Here is a 22,718-nt window from a genome sequence, read left to right on the forward strand (position 1 = left end):
AAAAGTTCATTTTTAGGGGTCTAAAGTAATCTTCATTTTATGGGGCAGTTAAAGACTTCTGTTTTGATGTTGTCTGCTGTTCTCTGTGGGATTGATTCAGAATCAAATACATACTGTAGAGGAAAATTCAGCATGACAGTTTGCTGCTGGCATTTTTCATGGAGAATTGCAGTATTGTCCCAGATGGAAAAGAAACTTACAAGGGAGTTTTATTTTTTTGTAAGTCTATATTTTAGCTAACCATTCTTCTACTTATCACTGCAGGTACATGGAACACTGCCTGGTTTTGGAATCTTTCCCCTCTATAAAGTACAAGTTATGTTAATATTTCTTGACACTTGAGTAAGAAAAATTCTTACATATTATCAAATTCAAGACAACTGACTGCCCTTTGATTATTTCCAGACCCACATAATATCAGTCACAAAGCTAATACAGTATGAGGTTTAGGGTTCTGACAGACATGTGTCTACAAATGAAAATCATATTGCTGGAGCTGTGTCAGCCCCTGTCTCTCCGAGGGGTGGCAATGCCCTGAGTATATGAACATCTGATTTATTTGTGAATCATCTCCACAGTGCTTACAGTTTGCTGTATCTAGTGTTTAGTAGGTAAGCCTCTGGTATTTTCACTTTGCTTTATATCACTCTAAAAAAAAAAGTGGTTGTCCAGAAACCAGGTTGAGAAGTGGCCGAGGTATTTCAGTAACAAGAGCTAAGGGAGGGATAGCAGGAGTGTCTGTCTCTGCTCCAAGCGCCACTGTCCTTGTCCCTCTGTCAGTCCTAAAGCTGCTGCAGTCCTTTGGTGATGTGGGGAGTGCTCCAGCAGGCTGCAGATGTGTCCCTCTTGGCAGCAGTTTGGGTTAGGAGCCTGTGCTCTGGAAGCTGTAAATCGCTGCTGCCTTGGGGAGCAGCCCAGGCTCCCAGCCCTGCCTGCCTCAGCCTTCTCTGAAGCAGCAGCAGTGGCAAGGGCTGCCTCTCGTTTTCTTTCTAAGGGGTTTTCACTAGCAAAGAGACCATCAGCCTTAAACATCAGGATGCGGTAGGCAAGGGTCAAAATCTTGTGAGAGGAAATGAGTAATAAGGACGTCACAGACTATCTCCTGCGTTACTTGGAGTTGTGCCCTGGATATGTCATCGTTTTCCCTTCTCTCTCACTGAATCTTCTTTATTTATATATATTTTTAATAGTAGCCTCAATGACAGTGAAATGGATGAGTGCGGGACCTGTTAAATGCCAGTTTCCCCTTGTATGGCATCCATCTGTAAATGCACTTAGAACAAACATCTGCTCCCAGAAATTACTTTCTGGCCTGTGCTGGTTTTTTCAGTGCCTGCCAGGCTTTTCATCACCTTCCCCAGTAATCCCAGCAGGTCCACAAAAAAGTAAAGATCCTTATTTGTGTGACATTGCAGCCACTTCAGCTGGCTTGTTAAAACTCAAAAGTTATAACTGAAGGAGCATTGCAACCCTATTCACAAGAAAGAGAAACTTTTCAGTTGTGAAGGTCATTGCATATGTTAGGCATACATAACCCTGGTTACTTCTGCATTATAATCTGGATCCCACAAAAATTAAAATTCATGTAACGTACCCTTTTCAGCTAAAATTTGAATTGGTGGGTGACTATCTAGACAGTAATCTTGAAAGGTAGAATGTTACAGAGACTGTCATCCAGCTGCACATTAATATGTGACCATTCCCTTCTGAAAACAAAATACTGAACTGGGTTTTAAATATCAGCTTGCACACTGTATGACGTGTAGTATTTTGCATACTTGCTGACTTAAAATGTGTGTTTAGAGCTGATGATGTTATCAGAGCTCTGCTGTTATCCCTGAATCAATTTGGCAAAAGGTTCATATTCTTTAGCAACTTGACCACTTTCTTTCTCTCCATTTAATGAAAACTTTTCGGTTCATTCTTCACATAAACAGTTTTAAGACACTTGACATGTTACCGTGTTTGTAATATTTGAAGTACTGAGAAAGCCAAGAATTTTTAAGTTGTCATGTTCATATAGAATTCGTATCTCCAAAGCCTTGAAGTCTAGAATTTGTAAATCCAAAGTCTTGTGAATTTCACAGACATGTATTTATACCTGTATTCTGTCCCTATGGTGTTATACATAATTTAAAGGTTATCTGAAGCTGTCTCCATAACACCTGGAAACTAGTTTTTCTTTAAAAATATTTTCAGTCGGTGAAGAGATGCTGCCAGGCATTTATATTAATACTTCTATAAAAGAAGGAAATACTTTCTCACATGTGACTAAAATGTGGAAGTCATTAACACAGGAAAGCCATCGAGTCCAAGAATTTAACAGGACTTCTGAGAGGTTATAGCCATCAACATTATACAGGGTTGTAATTAGAACAAGCAAGTAATTTGGAAAAAATGCTAAGCACAGTGTTCAGGGATTCAGTTGGTCTTCATCTATCAGCTCCCAGGTGGACAGAGATTGCTTTGTCAACCTCCATAGTTTCAGCTTTTCTCCGTGCAGCATCTGGCACCAGCCCTTGCACAGGACACCCCTGGGACAGGAGCTTTTGCTGTGCCATGGGAGGGACACGCTCCCTGCCTGCCTTCTGGCTGCTCTGAGGTGTGCAGCTCCTGCAGCCATTGATCACTGCGCAGCTTTCTGAGCCTGCATAGATCACTGATCACACTGCTCAGCTTTCTGAGCCTGCATAGATCATTGATCACACTGCTCAGCTTTCTGAGCCTGCATAGATCACTGATCACACTGCACAGCTTTCTGAGCCTGCATAGATCATTGCTCACACTGCACAGCTTTCTGAGCCTGCATAGATCATTGATCACACTGCACAGCTTTCTGAGCCTGCATAGATCACTGATCACACTGCTCAGCTTTCTGAGCCTGCATAGATCATTGATCACTGATCACTGCACAGCTTTCTGAGCCTGCACAGTGCCCTGCTGCTCCATGCCTGTAGGCACCAAGGCTCCAGGAGCTTTTGTTACTAGGCTGAATCCAATGGGAAAGTGATGTCCACAAACAAATAAAGCAAAGTGGGTATAGACTCCCCTCCTCTAGCTTTGACAGCTCTTTGTCATTCCTGCGTTTCAGCTGTGGCCAGGCACGTGCTCTGCACTATCCTGCAGGGTCAGGCACAGTTGAGGCAAAGCAGCAGGAAAATGGAGAGGGAACATGCAGTGGTGCACAGGGAGCAGAGCAAAGCCTTTTCTGTATGCACCAGAGAGAAACATCACACTGCTGGCACTGTGTGTGTCAGATTTGCTTTGTGTCTGAGACCCTGAATGAGCTGTGCTGACTGCAGAGCTCTGCTCCAGACTGTAGGAAAGAACATCAATGCCATTGTACTTGGCACCTGTGGAAAAGATGTGATGCAGAAAGTAGACACGGAAAATAAGCGCTCTGCAGGTAATCTGTCCAGAATGGGATCAAGGAATGCTTGTGACAGCACAGATAAGTTCCCTCTGAGTTTGTGAAGCTCTTTGTCTCTTTAATTTTCTATGGAAAAAAGAAAAAAGCTTATTTTCTTGATAACTCACAGAAATAAAATCAACTTGAAAATAGCTTTACTGTCAGTATTTATTCTCACAGTCTGAGAAATGCAATGTGGAAGCAAAGATAAAGCAGCGTTTTCCTACAAATAAACAACAAGCAGTTTTCAAATGAGAATGACTGCATGAATTCCGGTTGCTGGAGGGGATGCTGCTGATGAGATTGCAGCTGCACTCAAGGGAGAGCGCTCTTGCTCACCAGCAGCCTCTGCTCAAGGCAAGTGCCCGGGCAGGTGGGTAGGAACACACTGCTGGGGCACTGCAGCTCTGCAGGTGAGTCTGGTGTGCCATCCTGGGCGATCTGTGTTCATGGGGTTGCCAGGAGGGAAGGAGGAAGGCTGGGCGATAGTGCCTGTGTTATGGGTTGTGTTCTTTATGCCTTGGCTGAGCAGTGGAGTTGTAAATGATTTCTTTGCCAAAAATGAAAGTTCATTACAGACTGGGCTTGTTTTGGTTAGGAAGAGTTGAGAGGATATACCATAAGAGTAAATAAAGCTAATGGCTTTACCTGCTAGTTTGTTCACTTTGGCATTGAAGGGATTGAACCTTTCCACGATGGCGAGACTTTTACAGTTTTTCTAATGCTTGGAACGAAGCTCCCATAGACTGTACGAGATGTTTGTCAGAATAAAAAAACTATTGTGCTAACTTGTGTTGGGATGCAGAAATTCATTACCTTCCCTTTTCTTTTTTGTCCTTTCATATACTTCATTTGGGAAAAATACTGCCCACAAAACATCTGTTTGGGGGTTGGTTTGCTTTTCAGACTGAAAAAATGTGTTTCCAAATAGAGTTGAATTTAATTAGATGGTTTAGCAACATTTTTGTTGCTTTTGTGAATATATTGTTATCCCTTGTTTTATTGCTGAAACAGGGGTTAGGGAAGTGACTTGCTGCAAGTTCATAGAGAACATATTGTGAGAAATTGAGAAAGTTGTGTAAAAATGCTGATACAGCATTCATTATGTAATAGAAGATGTTGCATGCAGTGTTATTTTTGAATTTCAGTTATATGAGACTAAGATAAGAATCAGTTACCAATTTCAAGTTCCATTATCCTGGCAACACCTCAGCTCCTTTTGGCAAATCATTTAACCTTCTCTGCTTCCTAGCTAACAATTTAAACGCGTGATCTTATTTTATTTATTTCCCAGATGTACTTGAAGTATTTCATTCATATGTGTAAGTACTTTGAGGAGAATTATATTTATAAATAAAAAATACACAAATCTTTATTATATTATGTAAGGATACATGTTTGTGGGATGAAGATTGTGCTCTCCATCAGTTAACAAAATTTTACTGTATTTCCTTTGACAATTAAATCTGTCTTGACAGCTTGTTAACTCATGGGTAACAGAAAGTGAGCAGAAATTAGGGGTTTGGTATCTTCTTAGAGAAACTCAGAAAATCAGTACTGCTGTAAGAAAGTTATGTCTTACATTCATGGGTAGAATTTTTTCCTTTCTCCTTACAGCTATTAGTGCTGTTAAGATGGCTTACAAAAGAGCTGGCTCTTCTGAACACTCGAGTTCATCACAAGTCAGTAACTTTCGGCCTTTTTCAAAGTATTTCTGTGTTCCTTCATTTTCCAGGAGAAGTGTGAGCTCTAGCATAGGTTATTCAAGGCCTGCTTTTCTCAGCAGCCTTGTGAAGACTTCTTAAAATAGTGGTTTGATAGACTAGAGGAGGATGATTGCTGATCTAAGTGACATCCTTATTTTTTCTATTTTGTTCCTTGTCAAAGGGGACTGTAGTACATTCTGGCATGATTCTAGAGGACACACTATATTAAATAGTGTGTAATGCCAGAGGTCTGCATTGGAATTGTGACTCAGACTATCTGATTTATGTAGACAGTTTAACAATTTGGCATCTTTGTATCCATCCAAGCTGGATCCATTCTGATCTTCTGGGTTAGGAGCAAATAGAAAGGAAAAGCTTTTTAATTCCTCAGTGGAATCATTCCTAAGATGGAATGCATGGACCAAGCCTATCAAAACAATAGTTTGTCTGGAGAGCAAAGCTGTGTAGGGTTAGAAAGCCACATCCAGTGCTTCTTTGTCATTGTCTATTTCTTGTTTGCTTCAGTCTGTCATGAAATAGCGTGTGTTAAGTTTAATTTGTAAAGAGCAAATAATTTAGATTGTTTATCCAAATAGCAAGTGACTTGAGAAAGTAAATATAGAAACTTGAACTAATGAGGTTAGAGATGCTCACATGGTTCATGATGACAGTCCAGTGATAGTGACTGATGCTGTTGGTGCCCATCACGCTTGGTTATTCTTTGGAGACAAGCTTCCCAGGCTCTCCTTTCTGACTCTTTCCATGATACCTACAGACCAGAAAGCAGAACTGCACCTGTGAAGTGCACATGCTAGCTTTTATTGTTTCTCAGTCCTGAAAACTAGATTGTGTCTACCTAGCTGGGTCCAGCAAAGTATAGTCACCTCCTCTACCACTTTTTTCCACTATTGTTGTTTTGAGGTGATTTCCAAAAATCTAATACCCTTTGGTACCACAAAGGTCATCACTGGCACTTAGTTTAAATCCAGTAATGAGACCAAGCCAGTTTGGCAATTTAACAGTTAAAAAGAATTGATTTTAAAGAGTTTCTCATATACCTCTATGATCTTTAGAAGCAGTTTTTCCCATGTATATATGCACACATATGCACACACGCATGCACATTATCTTTGCCTGAGATGGTATTTCCTAGGAAACTTTACTTACTCAGGAATCAGTGGGTCCAGTTAATTGTAACCAAAAGGGCTAGTATGGCAGCAGTTTAATGTGCTTTTATTCACCACAGTTATAGAATCTTTTTTTGGTTTTTCCACATTGTAATTTGCCATGAAATGACTGCATGATGCTCCTCGTGCTCTTCTAGTGTGGTGTGCTGAGAAGGCTAAAGTTTGTTGCGTGTTGAGCACACACATTTGCTTCACATAATCTACTGCTGTCACCATCTCCAGTTTCTGGGCTGTAATTGAGGTTTTCTCAGAAGATTTTAACCAAAATGTCATAGTGATGATCAGCAGCACAAAGTGTGACTTGCTCCCGGAGTTTGCAGAACAGCACTTCTAAAGAAACCCTTGGTACAAAATAAACAGGTTTCAGAGGAAAGGAAGGGTGCCCAGTCCCTGAGCAAATACAAGGCAGCTGAGATGGGTCACCCAAGATCTCTTCCCTCCAAATACCACAAAACTTGCTCTGTTTTCAGCAGAAATGGAGCTGCTGGCAAAGTTTGGAGACCTCCTCTTTACCAGGAGACCCGAACTCTGAACAAAGCAGGAGAATTATTTACCCGTGAACATCAGGTGCTTTAAATTTAATAATAAATATTATTTAAAGCACTTGAGAAAAATGCCTTTATCCTCTAGATTTATTCCTTCAGAGGCCCACTTCCAGCACTGCTATATTGGACACTTTTCAAGAATGGGAACAGCCCTGGGAGCATCTGACATCAGGACTGAGCTGCAGGGAAGGATTTCTCCTGGATGAGGAGGTGATTTTGTACAGGAGGCAGTGAGCAAGAATCCTCTGCCAGGGATTCTGTCTAAAGCCCAAGGGGGAAAGGAAAGTCAGGATGCAGGCCTTGGTCAAGGGAGCAATTACTTCTGGAAATGGATTTGAGTGGGCTGGGATGAAGGAAGTGTTTTGGAACAAGTCACCTGGAATTTGTAGTCTCCTTTTTTTCTCACTCCCTTCATTTCCTTCATGAATAGCTTTTTTTTTTTTCTGAGGGGTTGTTTGGTTAAGTTGGGTTTTGTAGCTTTCATTTTTGTAGTATTTTGTTTATCAATTATCCTGTGTAGGGCAGAATGCTCTGTGAAACATGGTGTGGATTGTATAGAATACAGTTCACTCAGCTAATCACTAGCCATCTGATGTGCTACCTCAGTGAGGTGAATTTTTCAATTTAAATTTAGTACATTGTTTCCATTGTGCTGTTATAACGGGGACCATTTTCTTCTGCTTCAAGTGTGGTTTTATAAATTCTAAGATGAAAATAAGTTGAGAGAACTGTGCCAAGACGAACTGCAGTCATATATGTGAGTCATAAATATTTTACTTAATTGGGGAAATTGCTCATTTTGTTACAGATTACATCCATTCCTAAATATTTTATTTAACAGCTAGAAAAATGTCCTTTCTGGGTCTTTGGTCCTTCAGCACATCACTAAAAGCAGCATTTGAGTTCCAGACTGACTCACCAAGAAATCCCTTGCTTCCTTTGGGATATGCACCCAAAGGTCTCTCCAAAAGTTGTACTGGATAGATGTGGACTATTGTGTGGGTTTTGTTTATTCCCTGGGGTGCCCAGGAGGTCACTTTTGGGTTCAGATCATCTCCATTCAAGATGAGTAATTTTTTGGATCCTGGTAATCCTTCAGAGGATGTAGCAGGGCACAAGTTGCTTTTGCCTAACTTGAGCACCTGGCAGCAAGGCCAATTCGGAATGTATAATCAATATTCAGTACTTCTATAACTTCATCCAGATGCTGAGAGCAGAGGAGCAATGTCCATACATTTTGTTGTTGTAAATCCTTTCACAAAAATCGAACAATTGCCAAGAATGTGTAAAACATCAAAGTAAGAGGCAATTATAATACAGTAATTGATGCCAGATGGACTTCTGCACCTGAGATCAGTCAGCATGCCAGTGAAAAAGAGACGTATACTGCAAGAAACACTACAACAATATGTCAGGGTGGCATCAGCATCTTTTCAAACATTATTTTAACCATTTTGAAGGCTGCTAAAGTGTTGAGTTTCTTGCTGTGGTTGTTCTTAGACATTGCAGCGAGATCCTTTCCTGTTAAAGATTTCTTGAGAAGGAAATATGATCTTCGCTCTCCCTAACTCCTGTTGCCATCATCAGGTTTGGCAAATTTTCATTAAAACTTAAAAGTAAACCATTATTTAAACAGTAACTAAAGATCATTGGTTAGCTGCTTTCAGAAATCCTTGTTATCTTCAGGCAATGAAAAACAATCAGATAATATTTTCTTAAACATTATGTAGCTATTAAAGTAATTTTTTAAAAAACATTGCCATTTCCAAAACTGAATTTATTAGTTTGTAAAGGTTGATATTTTTTGAAGGAAGCACAAACTTGCCTCCACTATGCATCTGCTTTTCCTAATATGGGATTTGGAGGTTTGTTTGCTTTTAAGAGCTGGGGAAAGGTCACTTGAGTATCACTTCAGGCTTTGGTATGGTATCATTCCCCTCTGTAATATGTGGTGGGTGGGTGAGATGAAGACTATATTGTGCATTTTTTTGTTTTGGCCATTTCGTTCTGATGTTCTTGTAGTTATTGGGGGGCAGGAGGGCTGTGGAAATGCTGTTTTCTTAACTATTCTCTTTTGTTATTTTCATGACATTTTTTTTTTCCATCATTCAAAACCTGAGCTACCTTTGAAGTGATGGAGCTCTGTAGACTGGAGGAATTTTCCAGTTCTGTGGAACAGACTTCAAGCTGATTCTGGGAATGCTTAGTGTATGCTGCCTAATTTTTCTGTGACCTTTTCACACCGAGTGCCTCTGTGTGCTGTAGGACAGTGCAGTTTGAAGATGAAATAAGCGAGTGCTCATTGGAGGCGTTTGCACAGTTGCATGCTTCAGAGTGCTGGAGCCCTACCCACGACCCTCATTGCATGGAAAGTCTCATGAAGTATTTCCAAGTATAGGTTTGAACTGGAGAGTGCAGGGACCGTGAGGGATCCAGTGAAGAGATCTGCACGCCTCTGCAGCCATGCAGTGCAGTGAGGTGACTGTTAATCTCTCTCTCCTGCTCCATGGACTGCAGTTCCCCTGGTGCCAGCTCCCAGTGCGTGGCCAGCACCACACGTGCCAGTGGGAGCAATTGGCACTCAAAGCACAGCTAAGGGCAGGCAGGACTGGAGAGCTGGAAGGATTTCTTCAGAAAGTTATTCCATTCACCTTTGCATGCCCTGAGACTGGCAGATGCACTGAAGTTGAGCAAATTTCTGGTGGTGGATCTGTCTTCCAGGGCTCCAACTCACACTAGGAAACGTTATTGAAACCCTGAAGCGTAGCTCCTTCGTGCTGTGCCTCAGGATTCCAGCAAGTTTTGGCACGCTGACCATAATGCATACAGGTTTATAGCACTATTTATAAATCTCTTGAGTTTCCTCTTGTATTGTTTCTTGCTGAGGGAGTGTGGGATATGCAATTCATCCCATCAGATTTTATTGAGGAGTTATCCGCAGTCATGTGCATGCTGGATTCTCTTGAGAAACAACATCTGTTTTCTGCAGTATTTCAAGTTTGAAATGGTTGTGAGTTGTTACAGCTCATTTAATTAACAAAAGGATACAATTAAAAATGTGAATTACTTGTGTTTTTTGTCGAACACAATGTTAACTCCATAAGCCACAGAATAGGGAGGTTTCCTCTAGAAGCTATTTTTTGATTTTTCAGTATTTTCTAATGAGTTGTTTGCCATACTTTACATAAGCACAGATTCCTCTGATTTTCTTTCTCTATTCAACAGAAACCATGTTATGCCTGTAAAACAGACACTTCTTGTCTTATAGGTGAAAAAGACACTGAACATGAGTTGGACGTGGTCCTTGGGACCATCTGTTTTGCAAATTGTGCCATTGAGCTAACCCTGTTTAGGCAACCTCAAGTTCTGCTATGATCTTTTCATATAGATAAATGAAAAAATACAGATACATATATGGATGAGTACACCTCAAAGGCAGGATGTGAAGCACTGATAGGCATATAGGTATGATTAAAAAAGAAAGCTAAGCAGCAGAGTTCCTTGTGGGACCACAACAACCCTGGTGAGCAGGGTCTTGGTGCTTGACTGTGTACAGCTGTTGGGTAGATCTCATGGCCAACTCAAATTACAAGGCAACACACAATTGTTATTTAAATGAAACTTAGTTACTCTTCCGGTAACTTTGGATGCATTTGTGGAGAGGGTGTGGAGCAACACTTTCATTTGGCTTTCTTGAAAGTAACTGGCATTCTCCATTTGTAAGGAGGCTCATTATGGTATTTTTGTTCAGTCATGTAAGTAAACTTCTGGAGGATCATAAATGCCTAATATAACAGTAGCCTTCAGGCATTCCTAACTAAAATTGTATTTTATCTTCCACCAGCTGTGCATTTCCAGGAGTGTAAATGATCCTTAGGGTAAGCTGTCTGTAAGACTTACTGCTCGAAACACAGAGAGCCATAGTAACAAATAGCTCTGTATTTTCCACATCATCTTTCTGCAGTTGATTCACCTCTCATGGATGTGTGGACAGTTGCAGAGTTTGTAGAGAAAATGGTCTGCTCCTAGAAAGCTAGTTCCTATTAATTCCTAAATTATTTGTATAACTTTTTTTTTCCATGCATGAAACATTCATATGAATTGCATTAAGCCTTAAGGTACCAAGCTTATGCCTTAAATTTTCCTTCTCCCAGGAAAAGTGTGATAGTAGCAGTTTTGTCCAAATTAAGTACTGATTATTTCAGCTATTGAAATCCAGTTTGTGATTTTCAGTGGATAAGGTGCTGTCATTGTCCAGTTCTTACCCTGTTCTTTTCTCACAGCCACGCTGTGCAATGTTGCATAGTTACCATTCTATAACCCAAATGTTGTTGCAATAGAGTGGAGAGAGTTTTGTTGCTCTCTGGGCAATATATAGAGGATGTATATTTTATGAGATGCTAAGCAAGTGCTGCATGGCTATAAATTTCTGTGGGTTTTTCTCATGCTGTACATAGCTGCTAATAAAGTGATTTACGTTTTAAGCATATTTTCACTTTCCTTGTTCATTCTGCTTTTTTCAAGTTTGAAAACTGAAGCAATTTCAGTAATTGGTTATTTCAGGAAGAGAGGTGGAGATAGTCTGCTGGGCACTGTGTACAGAAAGTGCTACAGCCAGGGGGTGTTTGGCTTTCTCTCTCCATGCACAAAAATCTGGGCTCTGGTAACTGAGGTCAGGGAGAGGGATCCCTCTGGATCATGCTTGCTGGAGTAAAGACCAGCTCACTTATTAATGCCTTCATTCAGCATCACAGAAAGGGGTGAGAGGGAAGAGGATCCTGAGCCTGCAGCCATGTGGAAAGCCAGTCAGGTGAAGCCTCTCTGCAGCCTTGCATCAGACTGAGCCCTCTTTTCTTTCCTGCCTTTGTGGTTGAAGGAGAGCAATGGAGGGCTGCAGAGGGAATAATCAGCAGTACCCTCCTCAGCCAGGCAGCCATCTCCTCCTACTGACCTTGAAGCAATGAAAAAGGGATAGATTCTTCTGCAGGTTACCTCTGTGTGTACAGATAATGAGAGCAGAGAGTAATGATCATAAATCTACATGGCTTTGCCTGTTTGAAAGTCTAGGCCATGGGAAAAATGACAGTACATAGTTTATTTTCATTCTGTAATTCACATAAGTATTTGTTCCAAAGTGTTCCTTCTGGAGGCGGTTTTTTTTTTGCCTTGTACTTCATTTTATGCAGCAGTGGTTTTAATTCAAATTAACCTATTCCCTTTTGTTGACTTCAGTTTTCAATATGAGAATAGCTGTATTTCCCAAACCAGCAATAAACTGGTTTGATATTTGCATTTGTTTAAATGTAGTAACTTTTCATTAGTTGATACAGTACAGTTATACTGGTGTAGAACTATGCCTATGAAAGAAAAAAAAAAAAAAAGCAAGTCCAAAATACAAAATAGATATGTAGGACTTGTATTTAATATTTCTTTTAGAAAACACAAATAAATAAAACAAAAAAAAAAAACCACCCCAACCACAAACTCCCTCCCACCCCCAAAAAAGGAAAACTCTTCTAAATTAGCCATGGCTTTAAAAAAACCCAACAAAAAATAAAGGTAAAAATAAAAATTTAAAAAAAAACACCTTGGAATTGGGGAGTTTGCTTTCAGATGTTGAACTGCCATACACAAAGTAACCAGAAAGTTGTCTTTGGCAATTTGTTCATTCCCCTCCCAGCAAGATGAGTTTCATTACGGCAGTTCCTTATAAAACATTAACTCAGAAACTGGAAGGAATCTGAGACAGAAAATAATTAAGTAACCCTAATGATGTAGTAGTCCAACTACCGTGGCCAATGGATAAAGAATAGTAGCAAGGTGTTTTAGTACTTAGCTAAGATGCCAGGGTAGTGTCGGCCAATAAGTGATGTCATGCAGTCAGAGGCAGGGTTTGGTCAACACAAACTGACAGTTTTGTCTTTTAATCCTACTACGTACGATAACAAAACATCAGGAAGAACTATATTTAAAAACAGAGGAAATGTACTGAGCCGCTAGAAGAGCTTGTTGCATTGTTTTCCCTCTGAGTGAGATCTCAAGTGAGATGATGGCTGTGCCAGTACTGAGCCTTTCCCCCTCCCCAGCACGGGATTAACCTCTGAAATGGCAGCAGCATTTCCTCTCCGGAGCAAATGGGACTGTGCTGGGGACGTTTTACATTTTGCTTGTATTCCCATGATGGAATCACTGCGTGAGTGTTGGGAGCAAGGCTGAAGCATAAGGGAGATGCTGACCCCTCAGTGAGAATGCAGCACTTGGGGTTGACAGGATGAAACACAGTCTGACCCAGAGCGTGGGGGGGCCTGCAAGTCTGGCACTCTGGAGCAGCTAGGATGGTGGTCATAAGTTTTTTCTCTTTGGAGGCCAGTTATGCTGTTAGGGCTTGCCTTTGGCCAGAGCAAACACTGTAGCTGAGCTGTGCTTGTTGGGGAATTAGGGAGGATAGAGGGAGGAGTTGCCTGGCTTTGGCTCTCTGCTGGAGAGCGGGAGGTGATGGCTGGCCGCAGTGTCCTCTGGCTGCTCCCCCAGCACAGCCTGGGGCCTGGAGGTGATCTGGTCATGTGGTAAGCACATTTAGTTCATCAGCCAACCAGCCCTGGCCACAAAAACATGTACTGACATCAGTTCAGTGTGTTGAACAAGGTTGGTTGCAGTAAGACGAGTGCCAGAGCCAGCTCCAAGGCAGAAGCATTCAAGGGGTTCCCAGGGTGAAACTTCCAGCAAACTGTTTCAGCTCACTCATGAAGACATACCCTAATCTGACCCTTTGTGTAGGGTATTGTGTTTGGAGTGTTTCTGGTACTTAGGTCTGTGTAATTTTTTTCCTACACAGCCATGTTTTAAGGTTACCTCCTGTGGTCAGGTTAACCATCAGTTTTCATGAACTCTGCTGACTTGCCCTGGTGAAAAGTTTGTTCCTCAAAATCTAGTAAATAAGTTCTAATGCTTAAAGGCTCTCAGCCAACAGTCAAGGAAAGTTGAATTCCAGGTTTGTTTTGAGAGATTGTAAGGTCTTTCATCAATTTAGGTATTAATATAGGGCCTATTATAGGAGGGGCATTCTCCACTTTGTCCACTTATGAGGTTAAGATATCAAAAGGGTTTAAGGAGTCATTAAGCCCAAATGCTGTTTTTAGAGTTCCTTGAATTAGTGGAAAGATAGCGAGATATTCAGGGTGTGAATCCAAAATTAACCAAGTTGATCCAAACTTGGTCCTGTTTTAAGGCACAGATTTTACAACTCCAGTGGGGCACTAGGAGTAGGGACGCCCTTCCTGGCTTAAGGGACTGAAACAAGAGAAAATGAGGCAGATCAAAAACCAGCATTATTCTGCCAAACCTGCTCTCCAGACATCTCCTTTGGAAGGGAGAAGTGAAGAATCCTGAGGCAAGGAGTTGGGAACTGGGGGAACCTCTGATTTAAAGGGACTTAACCTGTTGGGGGGCACTTCGAGATTTCAGTGTCAGTCATGTGCCTTTAATTGCTGCTAAAAATGCCAATTTCAAATAATAGTAAAAATAGCCTGAGTAGAGCTGTAGCTAACTGTGTAATTTAATTCCATGAAACTAGTGACATGTTTAAAAGTATGCAGATGCTAGTGTCTTATGCTAGATCAGGATCTTAATTATGCATAGTTTGAGATAATTGGGTTGCTTTAGCTTAGTATCTCAACCTGTTAATTCTAACTACTAAATTAGGATTCAGCTGTAATTCCTGTATGTTTAGTAGAACTATTTCAATTTGCTCCTGACATTAGGTAAGTGTTGTGATTAATTCTGCTTCTGTATTCTGGTTTTCTGTGGGAGAGGTCTGAGTTTAACACGTTCATATCACCAGGTAAAGTCAGACAATTACATCTTTGCCCTTTGCTGTGATTTTTTTCTCTTTCTTGTCTTTTAGAAGCTCATACTTAAAAATTCATCAAAAAAGTATCAAGTTTGACATTTTTAACAGAAACAAAAAATGTGGTACAGATTGCATCTGTGGTCGAGCCTGTGTTGAACAATCCAACCTTTCTCTTAATCTAAGGTTTACATGCAAGGGCAGACTGATTATCTGCTTCCAGGTGCAGGAGTATAACTGAATGTCATTGTTTCCACAGATGAGCACCATGCCAGGACTGCCCACAAGGCCGTGCTTCTATGACATTGACCTTGACCCCATCACAGAGCAAGTGAAAGGATTGTTTTGAGAGTGACATCCAAATTCAGGTCAGTCAACAGCCTTTATTTTCCTGTTCCAGCTTGAGGGAGGATGTTTGTGCCTAGCATGTGTGTAAGAAAGGTTGTCAGGAGTTTATCTAGGCTCTAGTTTCAGTAAGGATTTCAGACACTTTGGGGGTGTATTTCATAATGTGTAATTTATCACATGGGTATCTCATTTGCTGAATGGTGACTGGCACTTTGCTGTTGTGCCTTTTGGATTTCCTGGCACTGTCAGTTTGGCACAGGAGGAGCCAGCTCTGCAACTGTTCTGCTGTTGGCTATAGAAAAAGGCAGTCTGAAGAAACCATGTCATCTTACTCACCTCAAAAGAAATACTCCTTGATACTGCACTCACGTGGCAGTGTGTGTCTGTCATTACCTAGGTATCAAGGAAGATATTTCTCAGTTTGTTCATGAGCTCTGCTTTGTTTGTTCATGTTTTGTTTTCATAGCTGTTATCATCTCTCTCAAATGGTAATAAGCATTTCAGGAACACAAAGCTCTCCTCTTAGCCTGTTTTTCATGCTGGATTCTCTCCCTTTTCCTCGAAGGTTGCAGTTCCCCCACCACCTCCTCCCTTTCCCTAAGTACTTAATCTTCTTGGTGTCCTGCTTTAATTTTGTGCAGCACATGTTCCTCACTTAAAAATACAAGATGTTATGAAAATATTTCATGCTCCTCCACTTTAACCTTTTAACATAATAAGTGGAGTAAGAGAGAATGTAACCCTGACTGAAACAAACCATGTGTGCCTGTCATGGGATTCTCTCCTTTCATCACTTAGCTCTCTCCCCCAATAGATTGGTCAGGAGAGCAAAAGGGTTTTTCTTTTTTAAGACAGAACAACACTATTACTATGAGCTAATAGGACTGTGATGGGACCCCAGATCAGCCACAGCTTTGAGGTGAATGTGCCCAGGTGCTTCAGCCCTGCTTTAGCAGTCCTTTCTTACTGTGGACTGAGAAAAAGGGATTTCATTTTCTATTTCTGAGTTTGATGGATTGTTTGGAGGAGAGGAGAGGCTTGCACAACCCAACCAGACCAAGTGAACTGTTCACTTGCCCACACATTCACGTGAATGCAACAATATTCATGAGAATAAGAGATTCTGAGAGCAGATTCCACCAGTTTGTGTGTGTGCCAGTCAAGACAAGTAAAAAGCACCTACCTTGAAAGTTAACCTGCATGCACGGGTAATTGGCTGTATGCAAACCAGCCCTGACTATTCTGTGGCTGGGTGGCACTGCACATACCACTCCTTGGCATATATCCCATTTTTGTTACTGATACACATGATATGTCTGGCAGCTTCATGCATGCATATTGATTCATCATGTGTCAGCCATGTAATTGCTTCTGAATCATTTGGAGTGACTGTAGAATCCTAATATTAAATCTATATGCAGATTCATGTGGCCTGCTTAATTGGGTGTTTACTGCCTAGTCTTACACAAATCCATCCATACCACGGACTGATGAGTTTGGAAGAACAACAGTAATTAAGCAGACAAAATACTCCATTCCAACTGTGAAGGCCTTTCATTGGAAGCTGTGCATGAAATGAAAATGTTAAACTTAGCTTTTAGTCAGTGATGGTGTTTTGTCAGATATAAAAAGAAATGCTAATGAAGTCACAAAAACATAATAGGTAGGAAATAACATATATAGCCAACTGTTAAAAAATTATTTTAATTTCATTGCAGAGGTATTGTTGGCATCTGACAGATGAACGATTCATTAAGTTTAAGCCTTTTAAATAAAATCCAGCTTAACTATATATATATTTCACCAATATAGGCACATGCTCACCTGTCTTCCTACCTTTAACAATCTAAATAAATACCTTGTGAGTATGGTAATACTCAGTGAGCACCACACAAGGTAGTCAAGTGTTCATTAGCTCTAGAATTCATCTGGTTCATGTGCTAGATTTGTACATTGCTAATTTTGGAAGAAGAGAGAAATAATATTCCTATGTAGTCTTTACTCCCAACTTTCTGTGGAGAAGTTTAGTAGTATCCTTCACATACACACTGAAGTGAACCCACACTGTAGGTGATATTAGGCTTTTGAGGTCTTTGTGGGTTTGTTTCTGTGATGGCAAATCAAGGGGTTTTTTTTCATTTCATTTGAATTTTTCAGCATTTTAGTGTATGATGTGCTATTACTAATAATATAGTGTTTTGCCAGGTCATTAGGGCTGATTCAGATCTTTAAGACATTTTAATTGGAAAATATTTAGCAATTTGTGGAAGAGCTGCAGATATTTCATTATAAACATGCCTGTAGAGCTGAGAACAGTTGTTTTAGTGTGCAGTTAATATCCTCCTCTGCAATGCTTATCTTCAGACCTGTGAAGGAGATACAGGCAGAAGTTCATGCTTCTCAGAATGCTGTGTAAGGCTCTGGCTGAGCTAAAACACAGGGTGTCATTTGCCACTCTGATTTTTCTCTACCACTTCACACCAGTCATTTGAACATGCTCTAAAAAGTCATAGAAGCAAAAACCTTATCATAAAAGTCAACTCTGTTTTTCCTCTGTTGACAAATAGCCAATACACGGGTAGACAATATTGCAGTCTCTCTGTAGGAGCAACGTGATCTATCAAAAAAATGAAACATTAATATACAGAAATTAACCCAAAGGAATCTGGCTAGTCATTTGTCACTGGCCAATGTCCTATTTAAATTATACTGCCAACTCATACATTAAGAAAGTTGAAATTGTTCCCTTAGGAGGTGTCTGTAGAGAGCACCAGTCAGAGTAAGACTTACCTGGAGACAAATCTCCCAATAGGAAGGAATTTTTAAAAAAAGTAATATTCTCTGAGTGAGGGGAAGTCCCAGACTGGACCTACATAAGTAAAGTCTTTTAAGGACCCTTGTGAGTGCTAAGGATCCCTCTAATTTAATCTGTGGCAGTAGGTGCCTGCTTTTACTGTGCAGGCTTTGAGTATCTGGGTTGATGGCAGCAGGGGGAAATTGTTCTCCTCAGTTGGTTGTGACTTCATAAGGCTGCCACTGCCCACAGTGGCTGATGTATTCTCACACTCTTCTCTTCAACACTGGCACACCATCAGAATTATTATAATACACAGCCTGGATAGTTTGAGCTTTTCTGAACTTGAGAGGAATCGGGGCTCTGCCTGTGAGCATCTTCACGGCCATAAAGAAGTCCATAAAGAGAGAGGAGACCAAAACTGGTGTTCTAAAATTGCAAACTATTTGTTAAATGTTTTCATCTTAATTTATTCAAATACAAATAGAAAGTGCTTTAAGACCTTTCCCTTACATCCATTAAACTGAGCCTATGGACAAAAAAACTACTTCCTTTAGTCTCATTCCACAGTATTAGCTTTCAGTCAGCAACAATTACTACAGTAATGTGCACTCTGAAGTCTGTATCATGCTGGAGCACGAGTACAAATTTTTTGTTTCTCACCTAATAGGGCTGCACAGATAATAAATAGGAGGTGCATATGGCATAATTATACATTTTTGTTTATTGTGGTTAAGGCAAAAATATCCCATTTCACTGAAGCACTCATTTTAGAATGTGACGCCTTTTTTTTTTCTTTAAAGAAAGCAAAGATATCTTGTTTCAATGTATAAATTTCTTATCTTTGTCATTTCAGAAGCCTGAAAATTAAGAACTCCAACTTTCCTGTTTCCTGCAAGTAGGAGACAAAAAATGAATCTGAAATATTCCTGTTATGTGTCTCTGGAGCAATGTCAAGATAGACCAAAGAGCAAAAGTTTACTCTTTCTTCAAACTAGTTTTCATCATAAAATATAGCTGTATGGTTAAAAAAAAAAAAAAAAAAAACAAACATGGCAAGCTAAAGTTTTTCTCTCTGTAACGCAGGAAGCTCTCTACTAGGGCTTACGCTTGTTTGTGGATAAAATGACATTGAAAAAGAGCAGTTTTTCAACTCAGAGTTTTTGTCTTTTCTCAGAGGAGTGTACAGAAGTATTTCCTTTATCTTGGCTATCTACTAAAAACTTGCATAAACATGATTATGCTGTGTGACCCAGCCTATTTCTCTCTGAAAAGTACACTTTTGCTCCTGGCATTCAAGAGCTGAAACTACACACAGATTGACTGCACATTTTTGAGTTATCATCAAGCGTTGCTCTGGATGCGTTTGGGCAACAGCCAAGCTTCAAGCAAGGAAGATATTAAACAGAGAAAGAACAGAGCATGTATTTTGTAAAAAGTTTTTAATGTATAATTTGTTTCCTTGTTGGGCAAAGATCTTCTGAAACACTTAAGCCGTGGCTGCCTTGTATCCACAGGTCTGTCTTTATCCGAGGCGTGTGTTACAGGCTGTCCAGCTGATTATGTGCTTGTTGTGGTGAAGCTGGTTGCTCAGACAGGGCACTGCTCCTTCTGAAGCGCTGTTTTGCTCCTGTTCATGGCTAATGAAGCCTCCTGCTGTGCTGGCTCCCGACCTAGAGTTCTTCCCTGGCAGTACACAACGGCCCAGAAACAACAGAGGAACATCCATCAAGCGGGGATGCAGACAGGGCACAGCTTTTTTTTCTGCTTCATTTTGCAGGTTTTAACGGCCACACTTGTACAAGTGGAGAGCCTTTCCATTTGAAGGGGCATTCAAACAAGTTGAATTACGGACCCTGTGCTTTCATTTGTCTCAGTAACTTTACTTTCCTGGTTTTTCCTAAAACTTGTAGCAAAACAAGCCTTAGGCACAGGATACTGCATTGAACTTTCCAAACTGCTGCTCCTCAGGAAACTCTCACTGACTGACTGTTGGTTCCTTCAATAACAAAAAATGGAACAGAACAATAGGGTGAATCGAGACAATAGGCCATTGTTTTTTAGGTAAAAAGCGGTGAAATAATGATGAGAGAGTTTATTTTCCTGATGACGTTTTCCATCCTGTCGCTTTGCTCTGCTTACGCACATCTGCATGTTATGGGCTTTTGCAGTGTAGCCTTGGTTCCCTTCTAGAGAGCCACATTTGGAGACTTAATTATCTCAGGAACTCTGTAGTAATTGAGGGGTTTGTTTTGGTTCTTAAAATCATGCTTCGTTATTTATAAACTCAAAACTATAATTATGGACAGTAGAGCAAACTGGGGACAATTAATTGTCTGTGCCTTCCCTGGACCTGGAGTAGCACGGAAATGTCTGCTGACTGCATTTCAGTGCTATTCATAGCATGGTCCTCGAGCACCACGGGGATTGCTGTGAAGATAAGTGTAAAAACTAGAGCAATTTAATATTTTATCCTTACTAGACGATAGAGCTCATAACAGCCTAGATTATGGATGCTTTAATTACACTGGGGCATGACAAACATGGTAAGTAGAAAGCAGATTCAAGCTCTCAGAGCTGCTGGGAAGAGACATTTCTTATATGCCACAAAATACAACTCAATGTTATTCATACACACAATAGTGTTGTAAATTGGTCTTGCACACAGTCATCTATCTAGCCAAGAAATAGCCAAAGAGTTTTGGAAGAAAATAAGTGTGGTTTCAAGAAATAGTTTTCCTGGTAGCTTCCTTACAGGAAAAATAAACAAGGTTTTCTCTCCATTTTGTCCAGAGAAATTCAGAAAATACATAATTGTGGCCTTTCTTGGAGTCACTGTGGTTCCCCTGCAGGTGCACTGGAATTGTCCCCATGCAGTGTGGGATACTTAATGTGGCACTGTCTGATTGCCTGTGAAGCTTCCGTATGGATGTGGATGTTTGAGCAACAAGTTTTATAAGTCATCTCAAGCTGCTGTTTGATACTTTCTATAGTGTCTCCATCTCGTCCCTTCAAGCTGCACATGCTGGGACCATTTATCTGACCCAGCAGTTTCTCCCTAAAACACCATTCCAGCTCATTCAGTTGAGAGTTTGCAAACATCCTGTAATTTTTCTACTGTCATGTGCACAGGATTTGTTATATTGTTTAGATAGCTTCAGTAATTCAAGAAAGCTGAAATGGCCACTTTTGTCATAGCTTTCCCCCCACCCCATCTAGTTAACTATCTCCAAAATCTCTCATGCTATTGCATTTTTGGTCCTTTGATCCAAAGGGACTGAGCTATTGGCCACCAGCTGAGCCACTTCCTCCAGGAGAGTTTAACATGAAAACTTTTTAAGATCAGTCTTATTGGTATGTGTGTCACTTGTTACATGGATGTGACTGTGGGACATCCTTTGTTTTTTGCATCTACTCTGAGCAACATTGTCACATGGCAGAACCAGAGATTTATAAGGCAGCTTGCCAAGCTTATCCCTGCATTGCTGAAGTGCGTTTAGCACCATGCAGTTGTTTATTGTCAGATCTGCTTTCTGTAGTGACTGAATACTTTGCTATTGCTACTGCTGAACTAATTCTGCAATGACATTGAAACACTTCAGAATACATGCAACAGGTTTCTTCATTTGTAATGTGAAATTCAAGCTTCCAGAATTTCAGTTGCTATGAACATGAAAATAAAGTCTGTGTGCTAACGTTTAGTTTGCACAAGTGGTGCCTGTCTGAATTCATTAATAAATACATCATCCATTATTTAATATTGTTCTCTGTCTATGATCTTGTCTACTTAAATAGTGACTTCCCTTTTTTTTAATTCCTCCTAAGCCATTTAGTCTTCTCATGTCTGTGTTTCCAGCTAAACACAGCTATGCCAAGGAGAGGAGCTCAGCCAGATGTGGGCAAAGCATGGGACTCTTACTACAGGGTCATACATGGGTTCTTCTCCATCAGTACAGTCCTTTTGAAGTTGGTTTGTGCTTGGGGAAGGACACACTAGGCTAACATCCTGTCCTGGTCCCAAAATAATCTTGCTGCTGCCTTTGGTCCTTGATGTGAAGGGCTGGGTAAGATGCAAGGGTTGGTTGGACACTTTTCACTTCTCAGTTATCAGCTGGATTTGTGTGGCGTCAGGTACAGGAATATTACCTGTGGGCTGCTCAAGGTAGGATTCAAACACAAGGGATGCAAAAGCTTCAGGAATTATGGATGCTAAATCATTAGGCCATAACAGAGCAGAAAACATCCTGGGAGCACAAAGTAATAAAATGGGGAAGGTGGGGGAAGAAGTCAAACATTGTAGGCACATAGTGGACAGTGCTCCTGTTTTCTAAATAGCTACATGGAGTCCTAGCCATGTGGTTTGCATTAGTACTGGGTTTTTAACGTGCTTCTCATAGCTAGATTTCCAAGCAGCTTCTCTGCAGTGTTTCAGCCAGGACCTTACCCATATGGAAGAGGTCTCAAGCACTGGGTTTGTTCTTGGTGGCCCATGGGTCTGCCCTGCTGACAGCCACCCAAGCAGCCAGGGGTGAGTGTGGGAGGCATGTGCAAACTCTCCCCTCCATGGAATTACTAGGGTGTTGAGGGAGGGTGTTCCCCCTTTAAACATGCAGGTTTTCATAGAATTTTCTTTGGAGAAAATATTTTAGAGAAAAATGTTAAGGCCAAGATATGACCCCCTTCTTGAGAGGGTTGGAATGGAAACACTGAAAGCTCCTTCAGGCATTTGTCCTGAGAACAGGACTGCTGTGCTATACATGTTACCATTCACCATGGAGTTAAGGCCAGAGTGTTTACGTAAAGTAAGTTAAATTCAAATATTTTCACAAGTGTGGTCATAATAATAGTTCCCTACTCCATGTGGTTGAGTGTAATGTATTACA

At 40.7% G+C, this 22,718-nt stretch overlaps 1 protein-coding gene across 2 annotated transcripts in view; it reads left to right on the forward strand.

Moving 5' to 3' along the window:
• MTHFD1L (methylenetetrahydrofolate dehydrogenase (NADP+ dependent) 1 like) overlaps positions 1-21,593 on the forward strand; it is a 144,039-nt gene extending 122,446 nt beyond the window's left edge. The window contains exons 26-27 of one of the 2 annotated variants that reach the window (XM_063151276.1): positions 14,953-15,061; positions 18,692-21,593. In XM_063151276.1, coding sequence (XP_063007346.1) covers positions 14,953-15,042 — 90 coding nt within the window. In that variant the 3' untranslated portion in view covers positions 15,043-15,061; positions 18,692-21,593. The remainder of the gene's footprint in view (positions 1-14,952; positions 15,062-18,691) is intronic. The other variant, XM_063151277.1, reaches the window with a different exon arrangement.
• Positions 21,594-22,718: the final 1,125 nt, after the last annotated feature.

This window comes from Melospiza melodia, chromosome 3, assembly GCF_035770615.1.
Source record: "Melospiza melodia melodia isolate bMelMel2 chromosome 3, bMelMel2.pri, whole genome shotgun sequence".
NCBI classification, from domain to species: Eukaryota; Metazoa; Chordata; class Aves; order Passeriformes; family Passerellidae; genus Melospiza; species Melospiza melodia.